Source organism: Urocampus carinirostris, chromosome 19 (assembly GCF_059441175.1).
Source record: "Urocampus carinirostris isolate Australia breed hairy pipefish chromosome 19, RoL_Ucar_1.0, whole genome shotgun sequence".
NCBI classification, from domain to species: Eukaryota; Metazoa; Chordata; class Actinopteri; order Syngnathiformes; family Syngnathidae; genus Urocampus; species Urocampus carinirostris.
The window spans coordinates 27,998,284-28,020,296 of record NC_142367.1 but is presented as its reverse complement, the minus strand read 5'-3'; the positions used below and the strand labels follow the sequence as shown (position 1 = coordinate 28,020,296).

Sequence of the window (22,013 nt, the reverse complement as noted above, 5' to 3'; positions counted from 1 at the left end):
AAGGATGGAAAAAGGAGGTATCAGGAGCTGCTTGACCGCCTCTCAAAATAGGACTTTCCTAGGGTAGATAAGTTCAGACCTTTTGAAAGCAAACTGTGAATGATTTTGAAGCTTGAATTTGACTTGATTATTGCTAAAAAATTGCCAGTGTCTTGAATTGTCCGTATTTTTATTGATACCCATAGTGTGAAACACATCAGGGCTTAAAAGGCTTTTCATTCATTCATTCATGAATGAATGAAAGCCTCAATTGGCATAAAAATGTCTTTGATCCAATTTTTGAAAGCTTTCAAGATTTCATAATTTTTTAAGTCAAGTTTATTTGTTTGGCCCTTAATCACAAAGAGTCTGAAAGGGCTGCACAGATCACAGACTATTGCAAACTACAGACTATTATGACACCATCCCCTCATCTAAAACCTACATGAGGGCAAGTAATACACAGATATTGTCAACATCAAATTTAGGTTATTCATATGCTATAGAATAGAAGCGTCTTTTAAGCTTAGATTTCAACATTTCCACTGAGGTTGCAGATCAAATCCAGACATTTTTTCCAAGCATGTGTATTTATGATGTTACAATCAAAATTGCTTATAAAAATTAAAAAAAATACAGTAGGAGTGTTTTTTGTTTTTTCCAAAAAAATTGATCCCGGACCAGTTCTTTTTCATGCATCATGATAAAAATGTTTCACAAAAGTAGAAGAGCTCTTGTGAATTTGGAATTAGAAGTTTTCCAGTTTTGGCTGAGGATCCATGATGTACAGTAAAAATTATTTATTATTTTCCACGTCGAAAACTTTAAAGAGTGCCATGTTTTTCGGATGGAAAGTTTTTTTTTTTAATAAAACCTTGTTTAAATATTCCTCTGTTTCTTTTTTTTCTTTTTTAAATGTGATTTGATTTTACAACATTTACGAGTTCTTCTAATTGACCTGCAACTGTTTATTTCGTTGAAAACTGGAATTACATTTGAATATTTTGATATTTTGTCATTTTCATTCCTTTTTTCCTCAATTCTCAAAGTTGGTGATTTGGATTTTGCAAACAGAAGAAACAAAAGTGTCCACCAACCAATCAAATATTTTTATATTGACAAAGTGTAGCAAACAGGTCACTACCAAGCAGTGTTATTAATGATTCAAACTTCTAAATTATGTCAAGTCAAATCATTTTTATTTTTGACGCCCTTAATCACAAAGAGTCTCAAAGGGCTTCACAGGTTATTACACAGACTATTTTTTCAGACTATTCTGACACAATCCCCTGATCTGGAACCAACATGAGGGCAAGGAAAAACTCAAAAACCTCAACATGAGGAAAATGAAGAAACCTTGAGAAGGGACCGCACATGTGGCATCCCCCTTTCAGGACTACCAGACAGCAAAGGATGTTGCAATCACAAATAATACAGATATTGTCCACGAAAAGTATAGGTTATTCATATGCTATAGAGTAGAAGTGTGTTTTAAATGATGTAAAATGTATAGTCAAATGCCGTTTTATATATTTGGGTAGCAGGTGGTCAGACTCCGAATTCTGTGTATATTGACAAAGGGCTGACTGCCGATCGAACGAGGATTTATTTCCCAAATCTGGGACTCCGGAACCCAATATTTGCAGGGTTTAACAAAGCTTTATTAGCTCGCGATGCACTGCGGGCACCCAGGAGTAGCAGGAAACTCAACTGTGCCGAGAGCAGGAAAGCGTGACGGTCCGCAAAATGGGATGACTATTTCGGTCACAAAACATTGGGTAGCGACGTGGTTTATTTTAACATGCGGCGCCGTGAAAAAGTAATTGCCCCCTTCCTGAATTCTGTGTTTTTTGCATATTCATCTTTCGCAAAGGTTTCAGATCATCAAAATAATTTGAATATCACAAAAGACAAGCCAAGAAAATACAAAATGCCCTTTTCGCCCTGAAATGAATATCCGATTGGGCCACCTTTGGCATCAATAACAGAAATCAGACATTTATGATAATTGTTAGATCTTTCACAACGTTGAACCGTAAAAATTTGGCCCAATTTTCTTGGCAAAATGGTTTCAAATATGCCGTATTGGAGGGTTTTCTTACATGAACTACCCATTTATTCTCATACCACATCATCTGAATTGCATTCAAATCCAAGCTTTGACTTAGCCACCAGAAGCTCCATTTTGTTTTTGAGCCATTAAGTGGTGGATTTTGGGGGGCACCAAATGATGACCAGACATTCCCTATTAGGATCTTCTGGTAAACACCAGAATTCACAATTCCGTCAACCGTAGCAAGTTGTCCAAGCCCTGAAGCAGCAAAGCCATCCCACTGCCACCACCATGCTTTACTGTTGGCATCGTGTTCTTTTGCCATTTGGACGCCAGATGTAAGTTGCATTTTAAATGATCAGTCCACAGAATGTTTCTCCAAAAGTCTTGAGGATTATCAAGATGCTTTTTGCCACCACTCTGTGTTCTTTTGTGGCAGCGGTGGTTTTCGCCCGGGAACCCTCCCGTGGATGAGGGTGGAGTCATGACAACTGACCTTAACTAAGGCCAGCGAGGCCTGGAGTTTCTTGGGTGTTTTTCGAGGTTCTTTTGTAACCTTCTGGATGAGCTCTCATATCACTCTTGGAGTGATCTTCAGTGAACAACCAGTCCTGGGAAGATTTGCCACGGTTCCCAATTTTTTTTCTGTGCCTTGATAAATGGAATCAAGATTTCAAACTACATTTTATATTTCCTTGGGTTGTCACGGTGCTATTTTAAAATTGCTTGATGATCCGAAACCTTTGCGAGTGATAAATATTCAAAAACACAGAAACCAGGAAGGAATACTTTTTGAGGCGCTGTAGGTTCAATGTTTGCATTTCTTACCTTAGTTCCTTCGGATCAAACACCAGCTTGACGTCATTGACAATCGTGGGAACGTATTTGAGAGCAGCACCCTGAACACAGACCACAATGTTAGAACACGCCAATAAATATTTCATGGTGCATTTTGTTTCATTGAATACATTTGTGGACTATTTAGGATGCAGAATGTAGCTTTCACTCCATTTTGCGCTAGCCAACATTTGAGCTTTACCAAATTACAGAGAATTACTTCTCACAAAATTCGTTTTCTTGATCATTATAAACACTAATCAGCACTTCTTAAAGGTTCAGTTCTGCTGTTCACGGTACTCATTGTTCAAGTACTCTTAAATGCTTTACAAGAATTATAATGTGGTCACACACAATTCTTATTTGAATTTAGCAGGTTAGAATGTCTGCCGCTTGCTAAGAAGTGATTTGCAAACAGCAAACACAGCAGTGGGGAAGAAAGCTCATCTTATTTTATCATTCTCTTTCGGCAATTTTCACAAGGTGGAATTTGAAGAGTGGTCATTACATTTAGTGAAATAATTACCAAGACATTTTAATTTTAGATCTTGAGTTAATCCCCCCAGTATCAGTATTGTTCACACGCCTCTGCCCGCCAATTTTCTCATCTTATCAATGAAGAGCGTGACGGTACTTTACACTAAAAATTAACAGCGACCAGATGACGAAGGTGCTTTATCCGAGTCGGATCAGGAGGCTCCTCTCGTTACTGGTAACCATGGAAACCACTACTATCCGTTTCATGTGGGGTAGCCGCCATCTATTTGAAAACCATGCCTGGAGAGGAATGGGCACCGTGAGGCTGTACTTTCCCCGAGACGCGCCCCAAGACCCCGCTGGTAAGGGGATCCGTGAACCGTGATAGCGAATACGTTGAATAAATACCGTAAATTCTGGACTATAGAGCGCACCTGATTATAAGCCGCACCCACCACATTTTAAGAGGAAAACCGATTTTGTACCCGTGTATAAGCCGCATGCGCCCACATTAAAAGAATGTAACACAAACACAAAATTAACCCAGACCTGGCTTTAAGTCCCGCGATTGAAACTGAATGTCCTTCATCAAAGTACACAGTCCAAAAATCACAGCCGGTAAAATGAACGGAAAATGATACCGGTACTTAAGGTTTGACGCAGACCTGCAGAGTCTGGGTCCCGTTGAAAGTAATCCAAGGAAAAAAAGTGTATATTTCCAAAGGTAAGGGTGGGAAAAATATATATCCACTATTTTCCGCCGTGTCCACAAACACTCAACTTTACTCCCCACTTCCCGTCACCCCGCGTTTGTTACGCCCCTTCTTTTTAATTGGTGAAAAAGTAGCGGCTTATAGTCCGGAATTTAGGGTAATTATTTTTTGAAAAGTGGTCACGCCCTTGAGTTTTTTTACATTTAACGATAGTGATTACATGAAATAAATAATCATCCGTTAGTTTATTTATATTTCGAGTGTAGGCTTATACTCAAACCACATGACCCTAATTTTACTCTTGTAGCCCTTTTGAGCTAGAAAACATTAAAAGTGTGCATATATTATCATTACAGTGTAAAATGGGCAATTTTTACAGAGGTTCCTTTGCATCTATTTGTAATAGACCAGAATTACAGAAAATGTTGTCCATCCAGTTACACGGCAGGCACCCGGTATAATTGAGCGTGATTCCACTTGCCTGCCTATTGTACGATCTTAAAACCAAATGCAACAAAAAGCAAAAATGGACACAAACAAACAAAGACACACACACACACGTAAGATGATAAGATAAATACCTTGAGGAGTAGCTAAAGGGCAGAAAGCCAAGAGGAGCACCAGTGGACAGGAGAGTCAAGGTTGAGAGGAGGAAATGACACCCAGACAGAAGAAACAAATGATGAAAGAGACATAGATGAAGTCTGGACTGCACATCATTTTGTTTTTGTCCTAATATGTTTGTCCATTTAAGAGGATGAGCTGCAGTGGCTAACAGGAGTTGCTAATGAAAGAAAATGTGGAAAAAATGAGGGATTTCTTGAATGTAGTTCATGTACTTCATGAACATCTTAGGGAAGCACAAAACAATACATAAATGAGTTTAAAATCAAATGTTTAAATAAAGTAAAATATTGAAACAAAATAAGTTATAGTAGTAGTTACTATAGTTACTAATACTAAATTTATTATGAATTTCTATTATTATAAATTAATTTATACAAAAATAAAACTGGATACTTGTTGAAAAATTGAAGGAAATGAATGGAAATTTTGTTAGGGATAACATGAGTGGCTAGAGAAGAAAACACTGGAAAAAGTGGAGAACGCCTGTATTGCGGGACATCTGGCGCTCAGCTTTGGAAAGTAAGTGGCTTTTAAGTGCTAAAGGAACAAGCTGGTCATCCTGGAAGGGGGATGACCTCATGTGCGGTCCCTTCTCAAGGTTTCATTTTCCTCATGTTGAGGTTTCCAGTTTTTCCTTGCCCTCGTGTAGGTTTTAGATTAGGGGATGCTGTCATAATAGTCTGTATTTTGCAATAGTCTGTGCAGCCCTTAGAGACTCCTTGTAATAAAGGGCTATACAAATAAATATGACTTGGACTTGACTTTGGCAAAATATCCTACTGGTGGCTTTAAACGTCAAGTTTTGCAGCAGTGCCCGTTGTCAAGCGTTAAGGTGTTCGGATCAAGATGTTTGATTCCTAAAAATAAAAAGTTCATTTATTATTAAGACATGTAGGACAAATTGTGAGATAAATTTGAAATGGTTACACATAACGAGAAACCCGCTTGACAAGGTAAAACAACCAATCGTATTGCAGATGAATGCCACGGCAGTAAGATAGATAGATGTCTAGATAGATAGATAGATGTCTAGATTGATAGATCGATAGATAGTTAGAGATAGATGGATAGAAACTTTATTCATCCCCGTAGGAAAATTCAGACTTCCAGCAGTATCCTTGTATTGATTATTAACAGATTAACAGGATGGTCTCGGGGTGCTGTGTTATAGTTAGCAACAGCGGAGTGGATGACGTCACACGCTAGTCCAAAAGTTCGACGCCCCTGCATCAATAAGGACAAATCCTTCTGTATTTGTTTGTGAATCAGTTTTACACGGTGTAACCTTTTTTAATGCCATGGTTTATAAACATTTTAGGGCGAAAATCATAAGTTGTTTGAGGTGTTTTTAAAAAGCTAAAAATTGAATAATTTCTCAATAACGTATGTGTTGACAATGCACAACAAAGCCGGATTTGTTTCATTTTTAGCCACGGTTTATATTTTCCGTTTTCTAGCCATTGTTCGTTAAATCGACCTCTTGGTCCGATACACCCGTCCTTTTGGGCACGACTCATAAGGGGCAATGCCGCTTTATCCCGTACAAATGAATGCCAGCTGCCGTTAATCACGAGGGGGAAAAGAAATGCAATGGCAAAGCGAAGCAACGAGAGCAGGTGTATCGGCGTCGTTTTTAAGCAGACTTGGTGTATAGCTCTTCATTTAACGCACCGTCAGACTGCCAAGAAACATGGCAACAATTTTAAGCATCTACAAGAACTCCACCCAAAAATCAAGCACTTTCCAATCCCTCAAAATCCAACATTAAAATTCAAGCATTTCAAGGAATTTTAGAACCCGTACAAACCCTGGAATGCAGTTCTCGCTTACATCAAGATCACAGAGAGAAGAAAAGAAAGGCTGGCTAAGGACAATGAAACAAAGTATAGACGAAGTAGAAGGAATAATGCGAGTCTTCGATCCATTTACCTTCACCATGCCCGTCTTCTCAGCGTTGCTGTTCATCATGTCATTGAAGGAAGTGAAGAGGTTTCTCAGCGATTCCATGAAGTCAGCCTCACCTTTGTTTTCATACAGTCTGCCGAGGAGAAGCGGAGCCGTTAGGTCCCAAATGAAAATCTAGTATTTCTTTGGTCTTCACATTACTCAAGTTTATAGAATTTTTCTCTCACAAATAAGTTTTTAAATATTCAACATTTTTGTAATTATTTTTACTCAGAGTAGAATGTTCTTGTATGTTTCATGTATTCAAATAACATACCCGATTGGTCCCCTGACCTTTTTAAGACCAGTTCTTTCACTCGCCTGTTGTGAGTCCGTCAGCAAACCTCTGTTTCTACTAGGCAAGCATTTTTAATCTGACTCCCGTCGCTCCCGCTTTTGCACCTGTTTTTCCACCCGTCCATTCCTGATCTCTCCATTTGTTGCTACGACCTGTTTTTGACCCCGACCACGTTTACTCTCCCGTCCCGGCTTACGACCCGTTTTTGGTCCCGACCACGTTTTGCTCTCCTGTCCCGGCTAACGAACTGTTTTTGCTGTCCTTGACACCGCCATCTCCTGCTCCGGAAGATCCACTTCCGTATTCGGATCACGATCCGATTGTGTGAGCGTCTTGCCTCCCGCGTCCAGCGAGCACCGGATCTCGGGCGCTGCCCTTTCCCTTCTTATTAATAAACTTGTGGTTAACGCTACGCATTTGTGTCCCGATTCTGTTCTGGTCGTGACAAATATATATTTCATTTCTCTTTACCCAGGGTTTGTACACTTTTTTTCAAGGCCAAAGACTTTTGAAACCGATTTTTGAATTTCTCCAGTACCGTTAAAAGAAGAAATCCGGTGTGAATCATGTAGTTTGCAGACCCACAAATATATCTGCAATTTACATATGGGATGTTTAACCTTCCGCATAATTTTGAGATATTGAGTAAATCACAAAAATATTTTTTTTAAACAAACCTCTCCCCATCCAGGAAGTTCCTCCCATTAGAATTTACCACTGGGAAATGCTATGATTCATAATTGATATCATTGATACAAATTTCATAGTGCCATGTTTAGGTGTAGAATGCACCTGTCTGCATGGAGATGATGCATTACAGGACAACCGTACAAACTAATGCCAGAAGAAATGCAATGGCCAAGCAAAGTCACCCGAAAGCAGTATTGGCATCATTTTTAAGCATACTTGTTGAGAAACATTGCAACAATTTCAAGCATTTACAAGCACTTCACCCTAGATCAGGGTTCTGGTTCGCCCGCGTCCCTGACGCATCAATTTTGCTGGGGACGCATTGTCTCCAATCAACGTGCGTCCCCGGGACGCAACCTTTTTGCCACAAAATTGTCATTATTACCCGATTACTTTTTTTTAACAAAGATTTACCGCACTCCAAACTTTTCGTCAGGCCGATCCGCCATTGTTGTTTTGGTCTCGCGGTTCGAGTTTTCGTCCGCACGCCGATCTCGGCCAACGAGATCTCGTTGTGTAGTGAAAGGAAGTCCGTCTGTTTTTAGAGAACCGGCTTTTTTGGCTCAACTCATTGAAAAGAGCCGGCTCTCAAACTGCTCACATGCTTTGATGATTGATATTACGAATTCTGTTTATAAAGAAGTTAAGAAAAAAAAGGAAGTATAAATGGAGAAAATTTTAAAAAAGGACAGGTTTGTGGTTATCCCTTACCAACAATAATTTAATGCAGAAAATGAATTCATAATTTGATGATTAAAACTGAATGAATATATAGATTTAGATTCTATATTTGTCGCCGATTTACAATTTCAACCTCGATAACACTACATTTTGGGGAACCATAGATCTCTGTTGGGACCCATAGAATTGTGAGCATGCGGGACCCATCACTTTTCACAGCTCAAATGAACACTGCTAGATTCAAGCACTTTTCAATTCTTGAAAACACAAGATGATTTTTTTTAAGGATTTCAAGCACTTATAGCATTTATACTAGGAGGAGTGTAAAATCACTGGGCAATATGCCGTACACTCAAGTTCATCATCGGAACGCTAAAATAGCAGGACAGTTTTTTTTACATACTGGTTGAAGAGGACCCGTGAGCGCACAATGAACTTGAAAATGTACTCCAAGGCCTTCATGGCTTTTAGCAGCTGCTCCGTCAGTTTTTCAGCATGCTCCACGTAGTTCTTCAGGACCTTGGTCAGCTTCCTACACAAAGACACGGGGTGCACCATCAGCAGATTGTGGAAGACCAGCTTTGTTCCCTCGTGGCGATTTCAGACTCACGTGTAAGCCAGCGTGGCGCTGAAATGCTTGCGGATGTAAGTCTCCAAGACTGGGTTGAAGTGCTGGAATTTGCGATCGGCGATGAGACCGATGATGAATACCTAGGGAAAAATAAACACGCCACTTACACAGCCTGTTCTGAAAAATCAACGACAGCAGTTGTGTCCATTCTTCATGTTACTGATATTTATGCTCAAGTTCCCAGAGACAAAATTTGTTCTTAACTCATTCAGTGCCATAATATATAAATACATTTTCAGAAGAATTGTCCCTGAGTGCCAAAACGTAAAAATACACTTTGTGTTTCTTTTAATTTAATTTTAAAGGCTTAGGCGCTGCTGATCAGTCAGTATCAAGCCATTGGAAACGATTTAAATCACCACTAGATGGCAGGAATGGCTTTGATCAGGTTTTTGTTCACACATTAAGGAGCCCCCACTCCCTTGAGTTGATTCCTCTATCCAGCGATTGATAGTGTGTGGACGGCCCCCGAGTGACCTAAATCGTGTCACCGCAAACACCGGGTGTTGAAAAGTTGTTGCAGAGTTCATGCATGGTTAGTGCATAAGTCGAGTGTTCTTGCAATAAAATGTAATTCTGCAAGCAGAGTGTCCATGTGTTTATGGAAAGCATTGTTTGGATATCGGAGAGAAGACAAATGCAATAAAAACAAAGTGAGAGTTGTGCTTAAAATTAAAGCCTTTTTTTCTCGAAAACAAGCAATTTCAAGAAACTTAGCAAAGTTCAATTGTTGTTTGTTTACTAAAAAATGATAAAAGCTAGGAACATACATTGTTCTCGAATACAAGATGAACTGATTTGTCCTATGCCCATAAATTTTCTTTCCGCCTTCAAAAATGAGTCGAAAAAGCGAAAATTGGCCCCGCTTATTCCTATTTGACGAAACGTCTGGCATTGAATAAGTTAATTATGGTTAATTATGGTATGGTTTTGCTCATTTTAGTTTGTAATTCTTTTTCACTCAGACGGCTTACTTACCAAAGCATCAAAGACCAGCGTGTCAAAGGTGTCACTATCAGAGTTCTCCATCATGATGTTGAAGAGGGCATCCAGTGTGTCTTGCAAGAACTGGAAAGTACACAATGTGGGACAATTCCTATTTGAGACAATAGATTGAAAGCTTTGTTTGTCTTTGTTTAAAACCCTTACTTATGCTCCGTATTCATATCTACAGTAAATCGCGAATATATTTGTTTGTTGGGTAAAATGAGTCATATGTAGCTTCCATTTTCAGTTGCAGGAAATTCCTCCCATTATAATTTACCCTTTGGAAACACTACCTTCATTTTTTTCATGGCCTATAATAAATGAGATAGATAGATGTCTAGATAGATAGATAGTTTATTCATCCCTGAGGGAAATTCACACATCCAGCAGTATCCTTGTGTTGAAAAATAAAATAATAAAATAAAAGATATAGAATACAAAAATACCCAATAAAAAGTTTTGCTATAGAGTATTTCAATAGTGCTACGGAAAATACACATTGTCATGTGCAAATGTGGGGGTGGGGTTTAATGTGATATTTTACTCCCCCGGGTGGAGTTAAAGAGCCTCATGGCATGATGAAGAAATGATCTCCTCAGTCTGTCAAGTCTAGTCACATTTATTTATATAGCCCTTAATCACAAAAATGTCTCAAAGGACTGCACAGGATTACAATTACAAAATTACCTGATCTTAAACCAAGACTGTGGAACAAGACTGTGACAGCAGTCCATATGTCCAAATTTGATCCAAAATCTTTGCACTAATACACATTTCACCCTGTTTGGGTGTAGTATGCACCGGTCCCCTTGACGCAACCCGTAGGGAGAGATGACGCTTCGTAGGACAATGCTATACAAACTAATGCCAGCTGCCTTTAATCAAGAGCAATGCAACGGCAAAGCAAGGCATTATTTTTTAGCAGACTTGTTGAAAAACATGGCAACCATCTCCAGCACCTGCCCCAAAATGCAAGCACTTTTCAGTCCTTAAAATTCAAGCATTTCCAAGGATTTCAAGCACCCGTACCAACCCCGTTAGCATGTTTCTCTACACTCCTGTGACATGCATCCAATCACTCAAGCAAAGCCTATTCATCATTTTTCTTTGACCGCAAATCCATCCGGCTCCATAAGCACGATGAATCACGAGTGAGATTTATCTGCCGGCCTCGCTGAAATGTTTACGACTGTTGGAAGCGCTGCTTACACACGCGGACACCCACACCAAGTACTAATCAGTTCTCTCTCCTTTTCGGAGTTGGCCGGATTTGATTTTAGCTGTTCTATGTATGCGATCAAATTACGCAGATAGGGATATTACGCGCAACTTTGGCTGTTTCAAAGTCTATTGGATGAAATTCTCCACTGACATTTACATATCAGTGTCTGTAAGTTACGGTGAGCTTGGAAATTTCTATTCTTTGATGAAAGCAAAGTTTAAAGGATTCTTCTTCATATAAAAAAAATATTCAATACGCATTTCAGGTAAATTGGCCGGTCCAAATTGTCCCTAGGTGTGAATGAGCGAATGAGTTGTCTGTCCCTGTGTGCCCTGCGATTGGCTGGCAACCAGTTCAGGGTGTCCCCTGCCCGGAGATGGCTGGGATGGGCTCCAGCCCCCCCGCGACCCTAATGAGGATAAGCGGTACGGCTGATGAGATGAGACATTATTGAATGTAATTATTTAGCAAATTAACTAACAGTTGTGCATATTTGAGAAAAAATGGAAATATTTTTCTCTCTCATGCATAGTCGGGGTATCGTATAAGCAGACACTAGGCTGTCACGAGTAGATAAATAGATAGATACTTTATCCATCCCCGAAGAGAAATTCACACTTCCAGCAGTATCCTTGTGTTGGAAAATAAAATAATAAAATAAAGTTATAGAATACAAAAATACCCAATTTAACGTGTTGATATAGAGTATTTAAATAGAGAAAATACACACTCTCATAAGAATAGGGCAATATGCAAATGTGGGGGTGGGGTTTCATGGGGGCTTTTACTCCCCCGGGTGGAATTAAAGAGCCTCATGGCATGAGGAAGAAATGATCTCCTCAGTCTGTCCGTGGAACAAGACTGTGACAGCAGTCTGTCGCTGAAGCTGCGTATGACGTATTTGTCAAATCGCTGACGTGTTTCACATTCGCAATGACATTTTTTTCTCCTCTCCACTCCAATTTGTGACTACCCTTGACGTAAACGCAGACGAACATAGGCACTTTGTGATCGGTCATCGTGGTAGGTCAATTCTTTCGTTTCAAAACCACACAGCATTTGGACACATTTTGGGTTTACAACGAGCGATATCAGTAGGCCCCAAAATACAGAAAAAGCGGTCTTCAAACTTTGTTTAAGAAGATGACAGTGAAAGGAGCCAACTTAACCAATCTCAAGCAGCATTTGTAGTACGTGCTCATTTGGCAGTACTTTTCTTTCGCATTAGACGGTACAGTGCAATTAAGGCGGCATTAGCTCAGGAAGTAGAGCGCTCGTCTTGAGATCAAGAGGTTGCAGGTGCAAATCCCGGCTCCTCTGTGTTATATGTCGAAGTGTCCTAGGGTGAATCCTTAATGCCCCTACTAATAAGCAGGTCAGCGCCTTGCATGGCTGCTATTGGTGTGTGGGTGTGTGTGTGAATGGGTAAGTGTGAAGCACATTGTAAAGCCCTTTGGGAGGTCTTCATTGACTTGAAAAGCGCTATAGAAATGCAGAACATTTACCATTTGTTCCGAGTTACAGATCAGGGGATGTTGTAACGGTATGATCGGGAATATTTTACATAAACCCTCATTCGGGAATGAAAATGAAATTTAAAATAAGCTTTGAAAACCTTACCCTGAATAAGAGGTGCTTGATTTGAAACTTAAAAATGTAACGTTTGCTTCATATATATATATATATATATATATTTAGTTAAATGTAAATCCTTACTTAAAATCTAAATCATGTTGCTAAATCTAAATTAGTGGCTGCAAGTTATTCATTTGTTGGCCTTTAAAAAAATGAAGGGCTAAGTTCAGACCTTGACCACCTCGCCACCTTCCACCTTCATGAGTTGCCGTAGGTTCTGCTGAAGCAGGCTGGTGTTGGAACGCCACTTGAGCAAACCCAGTAGGTCCACTGGGAAAACAAAAACAGAAAAACCCATTACAAAGAAAGAAAAGAGCAGAGAAAAAGAAATAGAGGGGGAAGAAAAATCAAATAAAATGAAAGGACCTGTCATGATTACTGATGGCAGTAATCATGACCTCCGCCCGCCAACTGCCTCGGACTCCGATTGGCTCCCTGTCACTATGTACACCCCCGTCTTTCTGTCCCCTGTTGTCAGTCCGTCTGTGAACCTCAGTTTATGCTAGGCAAGCTTTTCGACCCTGACTCCCACCCGTTTTGACTCCTGTCTGTTTCTTGGCTCCGACCTATTTTCTGATCCCGACCACGTTTTTTGCTCTCCTGTCCCGCTCCCGACACCGCCATCGCTCACCACGGAAGTACCACTTCCGCGTTCAGAGCACCAGCGATCACTGGATCGCGTGTGCAGTCCTTTCCCTTCTTCCAAATAAAACAGAGAAAGGTACGCAAGTGGGTCCTGTATCTGTTCTGGTCCTGACAGGTTCTGCTATAGCAAGCTGGTATTGGAATACCACTTTAGCAAATCCAGTTGCTCCAATGGGAAAACAAACCAATAAAAACATTACCCACGTGCATATAAGAGCCATTATCTAAAAGAGACAGAAGCATGATCCAATTGGCTGGATTCTACCCATAACTGGTGTGTAGATAAACAGCACTTAACACTGAATGACACTGAGTCATGTGAAATCCCTGGTGTAGTAGTCACACACTGCATTTTATGCTCTATGGTTGATGCTGCAATCCAATAGTGAAACATTCATTTTTAATGAGCAGGGCAACCATACAAATAGTATATTCAATAAAACATCCTAATAAACACTTAACGGTGTCCAAATCTTGGGGGAGGAGTAAAGCAGGAGGGGAAAATGCGAAGAGAACGAGCGCTGCCCACCGTTCTGTGTAAGTTTAGTGGAACAGACCAGGGTGGAGATCTGGAAGGAGTCCTTGCTAACGCTGCAGTTCCCCAGGTTGTGGCTGCTTTTGCTTGTGCCGGAGTAGCCCTTCTCCACTTCCATCTTGGTAGCGGGCAGGTTCAAGTACACGGAGGAGTCCTCCAGACGCTTGGCTTCAGCCTAAAAGTTTGTACGGAGAAAGATTAAGGTCCTATGGACAAGACCGATATGCATCATTACGCGATGGATGTGGCTCCCCTTGAGAGCGCATGTTCCGAATAGCAACAACATTTTTGAATTTGCAGAACTGATTGACCAAAGATGTTAATTCAATAGTCAAGTCAAGTCATGTTGATTTGTTTGGCCCTTAATCACAAAGAGTCTCAAAGGGCTGCACAGACCACGGATTATTGCAAACCACAGACGATTATGACACCATCCCCTAATCTAAAACCTACATGAGGGCATGGAAAAACTCAAAAACCTCAACATGAAGAAAATGAAGAAACCTTGACCTAACCACCGGGCTGTGAGGGACATAACAATTATTACATAAAACATATTAACATATATGGAAGCCCAGAACAAAAACCCAATTGCATACTTTGAAGGGGACAGAGTTGGTCATCTCTCTCACTTACCTTCGATTCGGAATTGTCCTTGCTGCCTTCAAACATATTGTAGTCAGGCCTCTTCTTAAAAAGCCTCATCTTGACCCCTCAGTTTATCCTAATTTTAGATGTGTCTCTAACCTGCCTTTTCTTACTGAGGATTTGGAAAAAGTTGTTTTTACTCGAATACAGTCCTTCCCTGAGGAAAACTCTGTCCTTGAGAAGTTCCAATCTGGGTTTCGATGTTGTCACGGCAATAAATCTGCACTGTTAAAGGTACACAAAAACATTGCTCTGTCCATGGATGCCAAGAGCCCTGTTGTTCTTGAGCTTTTTGACCTCACAACAGCCTTTGACACAATGAACCATGCAGCCCTCGTCATGTCTAATTTATTAGATCAGCATCCATGGCAATGTATTAAAGTGGTTGACATATTTATTTGGTAGTATGCTCAATGACATTTCGTTCTGTGTACATTGTTACAAAGAATGACAATACAAAGGAAATTATTATTGTTATTATTGTTAATAATCTGTCCTGTTTGTTCCCCTCTCTCCTGTGGTGTTCCACAAGGATTTACCTGTGGCCCTCTATTTTTTTCGTAGCTTTTAACCGTTCGCAATCCTGGTAGGGTTCTGGGGTACAAGGATCAACTTCTGTTGGAAGTGCCCAGGACAAAATATAAACGCTCTGGCGACTGAGCCTTTTCTGTCGCCAATGCCATCATTTCGGACCTGGGCCTCTTTAACCCTTTATTGAACAAGTATGAAATTCTAGGACGCCTGGAATGCTTGGCTATGAAAGAGTCAAGATTCATAACATGAGTGATTACTTTTGGCTCTTTTTTTTCCGACTCAAAACAACCCTAACTTTCCATTTCTGGCAATATCTACCATAAATAGGTGTTAAGACATTGTTGTAACAGTTTAACATGAACAACTAAACAAAAAACGATTTTTCAGGATTATAACAAATAGAGACCGGAACTGAATATAAACAAATTGTAAGACAATATCAACTGGAAATATGAACTGTTATATATATATATATATATTTACAAAAAAAGCTTTTGACGTGTAGCTCCTTCAATTTTTCATACTATGTTTTTACCGTGATAAAGAACACTTACCTTGTACACAGTAAGATCGTGCTCGCCGTCCCTCAGGGTGGTCCCGTCATACCTCATCAGCTTCACAAAGGACAATGCAAAGATCTTTTCTGATTTGTCTTTTGCTACAAGGGAAATCAAATATAGAAGACAAACATGTCAGGCAGAGATCTTCAGCATTGGTTCATGTTAGCAGGAACCAAAAAAGAGGGTGATATAACATTTTAGCACTCAAGGGAACACTTAAAACAAAAGGTTAGATTACATATTTTTAGATGGTAGGAAAATAAGTACTTTCAGATCTAGAGTAAATCGCAAATATAATTGTTTTTGGGACAAATGACTTTCCGTATAGGTAAAAATCCAAAAATACGAAGCAACCATTTTCAGTTGCAGGAAGTTCTTCTCATTACAATTTACCACTGTGAAATGCTACCTCCTTTTTTTGTATGGCCCATCATAAATGTCCATATATTAATAAGTAATCATTGCTCTAATACACATTTCATGGTGCCCTGTTTAGGTGTAGCATGCACTCGTCCTTTTCAGGTGCGACCAGTAGGGGGGATGACGCTTCCTACGTCAAAACCATACAAACCAATGCCAGCTGCCGTAAATCACGAGGGAAGAAGAAATGCAATGGCAAAGCAGCACCTAGAGAGCAATGTCGGCCTCATTTTAAAGCAGACTTGTTGAGAAAATGCCAACAAGTTCAAGCAATTACACACACTTCACCCAAAATTCAAGCACTTTTCATTTGTTGAAAACACAATATCAAAATTGAAGCATTTTTAAGGATTTCAAGCACAAGTACGAACCCAGTAAATTGAACAAGAATACTAACGTTTGCGGAATAAACATAGTAGTCATAGTTCTTGCAGAGTCCTGAAAAGAATTTCATCCATATTTTGGAGGCCATCTTTTAGGTTCTGAAAATGATACAACGACCATGATTTCTTTGTTAATATTATTAAGACGATGAATACGGAAAGGCAATACACCTGGGGTATTTATCCACATTTATACTGAAAAACTCACTTTATTTTGAAACCAGTCCGACAGCAAAAACAAACGTCGGATCGTACGCGACTGGATAAGGAACTAACTACTGGTAAGACACTCATTGACAAAAAGTAAATAAATAAAATAAAACTATTAACAATATGTGATACTACAATAATGCATCTAGCAAAAATGTCTGCATTATTCACACAATATTTAGTTGGTTTTATTGCACTTCCTCGTGTTAAGTTTGTTATTGTTTTATTTTTTATCTATTTGGGTTTTAGAGAGATACACTTTGGTTTGGCTTATAAATGGGATACCACCTGAAGGGATTTATGAGACTGCTTATTTGCAGAAAAGAAGTGTTCCACGGACAGACTGAGATCATTTCTTCCTCATGCCATGAGGCTCTTGAACTCCACCAGGGGAGTAAAAGCCCCCATTAAACCCCACCCCCACATTTGCATATGACCCTATTTTTAGGACAGTGTGTATTTTTCGTAACACTAAATGCTCTTTATGAACACGCTATATTGGGTATTTTTGTATTCTATATCTTTATTATATTTTTTTTCAACGCAAGGATACAGCTGCAAGTGTGAATTTCCCTACTTGGAGGAATAACGTATCTATCTATCTATCTCTATCGAGAAAAGCTTTAGTACTCACAATCCTGGGATGAGCGATGGCGAAAAGTGAAGCGCAAGTGGCTCCGGTTGACGTCTTCGATAGGAATTGCAACCTAGAGAAAGTACAGCTTGAAAAAAATGCATTATGCGAAACACTATTGTCATCATATATTACCTTTATAGTTTCGAACCACCGCGGCTGCTTGACCTGGTAGTAGATAACGGATTTGTATTCACTGATTCCTTCATCTCCGGCACCAGGAAAAATAACGTTCTGAAAGACACAAAAATTCCATCATTACATCAAGGAGTATAAACGGCAGCGCTTTAGAGTCAATATTAAGATGGGATGAGATGTCTACCGTTAAGTAAAATAGGCTGACCAAAGATTGTGAAACTGGTCTAGTGGAGAAGTGGCACTATTGAATGGTATAGGCCAGGGGGGCTCCAATCTTTTTCAGGCCGAGAGCTCATTTTTGTTACTAATTAGCGCAAAGGGTACCCGGTTCAATTTAAATTTCTAAGATAATTTATCATGTGAGTACTGAGTGGCGTACGTAAGGTCAAAATATTCTCCTCTGGCTGAAATCATCATTGTAGCCTGTGTCAAGCTGCGAGTCTCTTAAATGCACTCGAATGAACTTTTTTTTTCATGTTTTTGGGGGTTCGGGTTGGCATTCTGACTGTATTCAAATCAGTCCCTTTCTTACTTTCACCATTTTCATCCAATATTAAAGGAGATCCTCAAGCAAGTGTGTGGACTCACTCTTCCCCCTCCTTTCTTCTACCCTAATGCGCTCCGTGGGCAGAACACAATCATAAAAGATCAAAGCAGCTATTAAAAAATAAAAAATAAAAAAAAGATATAGAGGCTCTTTGAACTCAGGTAGGCATTGTTAACAGAGATAATTATATTAATTCGCCCACATGATTCAAAAAAAAAAAATCCTAGATAATCACAAAGACCAAGCAATAGTGAGCTATTTTCACAACAGGTGTCGTTGGAGACCCTTGTGCTTCTGAACCTGCTTGCTAATCTCTGGAAAGCCTCGCTGAATAACCCAGAAATGGATGATTTTGGGTGGTCGGCACGCATATAGAATAGAATAGAATCTACCTTTATTGTCATTGTTACAAAATGGGTTGAACATATTGGACGTGGCACTCCAGTTTCACATTTAACAGTGAGGGTAAAAGAAAATGAAGATAAAGGAACAAAGAAGATAAAGGTTATAATTTACACAATATTTACACAAGAAAATATGGGCATGAAAGATGTTACATACAGTTGGAAAGTATGGAAAGTATCTAGTGTGTCCCGATGCGGCGAAGGCCGCCTTACACTCACTCTCCCAATGGTTAACTACTCGGACGCTAATAGCTTCTGACAAGCGGCAATTATGAGGAATAACAGGGCTGAATGTGACCGGGGGGCACAAGACTCACTTTATAAAAGCATTCAAGACAGCCACTAAGGGAGAATGGAGTCTAGCCACAGGTGAGGAAAAAGAAAAGTAATAAGTCGGAATGATGAGAAATCATTCGCCGCGCGACAAAAGCTTCTGGCAACAAGACCGAAAAAGAAAAACCCAGAGGCAGCAGGATAAATGAAGAATAATGGAGGCAGCGTGTTGTGCTGCGTTCAGACTGCGGCCATATCTACTCCAATAAGATTCCTCCTCAAAGCCTTTTGTCCCGGTCTGTTTAGACTGCCCGTGGGTAAACTACGGCCCGCGGGCCACAGGCGGCCCACCAGGCGCCTTCATTCGGCCCGCTAAACAAAAACAGTCAAAATAGAATATATTCAGGTTCAGAATCAGATCTACTTTATTGTCATTCTAGTACACGTGTATACAGAACGAAATGTCGATGCATCTGACCCCCACAGTTTCCTTGAATGTACAGATATAAATAATGTTGTATTGTATTTTGGCTACGTATAGTATTTTACCATAGTGCCGATAGTGCAAGAAGAGTAGCTAACCAGATGCGCAAAATGGGCAGTCAGGTTAACAAGTCAGGTACACAGTAACATTAACACTGTAACAATAACGCTGTAATTACAATAGTGCAGAGAGCAATGTGCAAGGAGTGGCAAGCTATAAAAAAAAAACTGCCAGTAGTGCAAAAGTCAGATTAGCAGCCGTTTAGATTTAAGATTTATCTATTATACATCACTACTAATGAAAAATGATTTTGGTGCCAACTTTGTCCCTAGGTGTGTCTACAAAAAAATTATACGACAGAAATACCACTAGAAAAACTACATAATTACTACAAAACTAAATTTCAAATGCAGTGCTTATAAACAAAAATATAACATATGATTTTGCTTTCATTCTGAAAAGAAAAAATAACAGAGAAACACTACAAAAAACTTTGACATATATCACGGAGTAGCTGGGAATCGAACCCGCGACCTCCTGAGCTAATGCCGCCCTGAGCTAATGCTGACCAAATCATACAATTTAAATTCATTTTTTTCCTGTTTCTTTAGCAACAAGAATGTTGACAAATGTGTCAGCTTCCTCTAGGTTAGCCTCATATTATGTAAAATATGCCACTATTCTGTTAAGTATAATCTTTCTTGTTATCATAATCTCATTGGGACCATTTACTAACTGGTCAAAATGATTCAGCTTCGTTTTGACAACAAACTCCCAGACACTCTTATCGAGTAGAAACTGGTGGAATCACTATGGTGTGTCCTAAAACTGCATTACCAGTGAACTGCAGTCATAGTCTATTGACTTTGATGTAAGGAAAATTATAAAATATTTGTGTTAGAAATGGGCAGGAGGAGGAGTACAGGAAATTGATTCAGGACTTTGTCCGACGGAGCGACGCAAACCACTTGCACCTGAACACCACCAAGACCCGGGAGATGGTGGTGGACTTCAGGAGAACTAGAACTGACCCGGTTCCTGTAACCATCAAAGGGGAATGTGTAGAATTTGTCCAGACCTACAAATACCTGGGTGTGCAGCTGGACAACGAACTGGACTGGACTGCCAACACAGAAGCTCTATGTAGGAAAGGGCAAAGCCGACTTTACTTCCTCAGAAGGCTGGCCTCCTTCAACATCTGCAAAAAGCTCCTGAAAATATTCTATGAGACAGTAGTGGCAAGCGCCCTCTTCTATGCGGCAGCGTGTCGGGGAGGCAGCGTCAAGAAGAAGGATGCCTCTCGTCTCAATAAACTGGCGAGGAAAGCGAGCTCTGTGGTGGGCACAGAGCTGGACAGCCTGACAACAGTGGCTGAGAGACGGGCACTGGAAAAGCTGCGGTCAATCATGGACAATCCATCGCATCCACTACACAGCATTATCCCAAGACAGAAGAGGAGTTTCAGCGACAGACTGCTGTCACTGTCTAGTACTACGGACGGACTGAAGAGATCTTTTCTTCCTCATGCCATGAGGCTCTTTAACTCTACCCGGCAAAGTAAAAGCCCACATTAAACCACACCCCCTACATTGCATATTACCGAATTTTATTGCAATATGTATTCTGTGTAGCACTATTTAGATATTCTATATAACACGCTACAGTGGGCATTTGCACGTCACACTGGGTATTTGTATATTGTATTATTTTTGCTTTATTATTGTATTGTTCTCAGCTCAGGGATGCTGCTGGAAATGTGAATTTCCCTTCGGGGATGAATAAAGTATCTATCTATCTATCTCTCTAACCTACGAACATTTTTAAATTGTTTTTTTTTTTTAAATCAATATATTTTTTTTTAATGAATTAAAGTTGGGGTTATTTCCCCACTAAGAGGTGCTAAATAATACACACCGTCTCATTATTGACATTAAGTAAGAAAAAAATACAATTGGTAGGGCTCAGGCAAAATACATGAATTATCATAAAACAGGTACCTAATATACGATTTTGCATGAACTGTAAAGCAATTTATATACCATGTACATTTCTGCATCTATATTGAGACACAAATGTCTCTTGTATGAGACCCTTGGACCAATGTTCTAACCCATTTCGGCCCACAACTCCAATTAGTCGCCTGCCCACTACCAGTGTTCCCTCTAAGCTGCGCGCGTGCGCAATTGCGCACTGCTCGCACATTCTCAGCGCACAAGAAAATCTAGCCAGCGCACAAAAATCAGGGCTCAAAATTACTTATTAAGAAGCGACTTAAGTCAAAGTTACAGTGCATGAAGGTAAAAATACACGGGTTCTCCTGACGTTGTGTCCTAAATGCGGTATTTTGAAGTCAAGTTGAAGTAGAACGAAGTTGAGTAAAGTCAGTAGAGTTTTTCGAGAACCGAATTCTTCGGCTCGGCTCACTAAAAGGAACCCAAACAGCTCTTCGGGTTGTTTTTGCTTCTTTAATCCCAAAATGATCAAATATTATGTAAAATTATGCACAACATGACTTAAAGGAAGGGGGGGGAAATAGAGCAAAAAAGAAAAAAATACCAAAATAAAAAAGTAGTGAAAAGCTGAGGAAAAAAGAAACAAAAGGAAGAGAAAAAGGAAAAATTTAGGAAAAAAGGCCAGAAAAAAGGAAAGGAAGAAATGTAAGAAAAATGTAAATAGAGAACAAAAAGAAAAAAGTAACAAAAAAGTAGAAAAAAAACACGGAAAAAAGAAGAAAAAGTTTGTGCTGCATTCAAATAATTTCCAATGATATCAAGACAATCTTGTTGCCAACATTGCACTTCCACTAAAAAATGTGATTAAGTAC

The 22,013-nt window shown here is 39.7% G+C and overlaps 1 protein-coding gene across 1 annotated transcript in view; it reads right to left on the bottom strand.

The window, feature by feature from the left end:
- The window catches only part of dock1 (dedicator of cytokinesis 1), a 197,617-nt gene that overhangs the window by 137,310 nt on the left and 38,294 nt on the right, over positions 1-22,013 (bottom strand). The window contains exons 15-24 of the mRNA XM_088324183.1: positions 17,479-17,577; positions 17,344-17,416; positions 15,691-15,794; positions 13,949-14,129; positions 12,947-13,044; positions 9,909-9,998; positions 8,910-9,010; positions 8,703-8,831; positions 6,616-6,724; positions 2,861-2,931 (exon numbers count right to left, since the gene is read on the bottom strand). Coding sequence (XP_088180309.1) covers positions 2,861-2,931; positions 6,616-6,724; positions 8,703-8,831; positions 8,910-9,010; positions 9,909-9,998; positions 12,947-13,044; positions 13,949-14,129; positions 15,691-15,794; positions 17,344-17,416; positions 17,479-17,577 — 1,055 coding nt within the window. The remainder of the gene's footprint in view (positions 1-2,860; positions 2,932-6,615; positions 6,725-8,702; positions 8,832-8,909; positions 9,011-9,908; positions 9,999-12,946; positions 13,045-13,948; positions 14,130-15,690; positions 15,795-17,343; positions 17,417-17,478; positions 17,578-22,013) is intronic.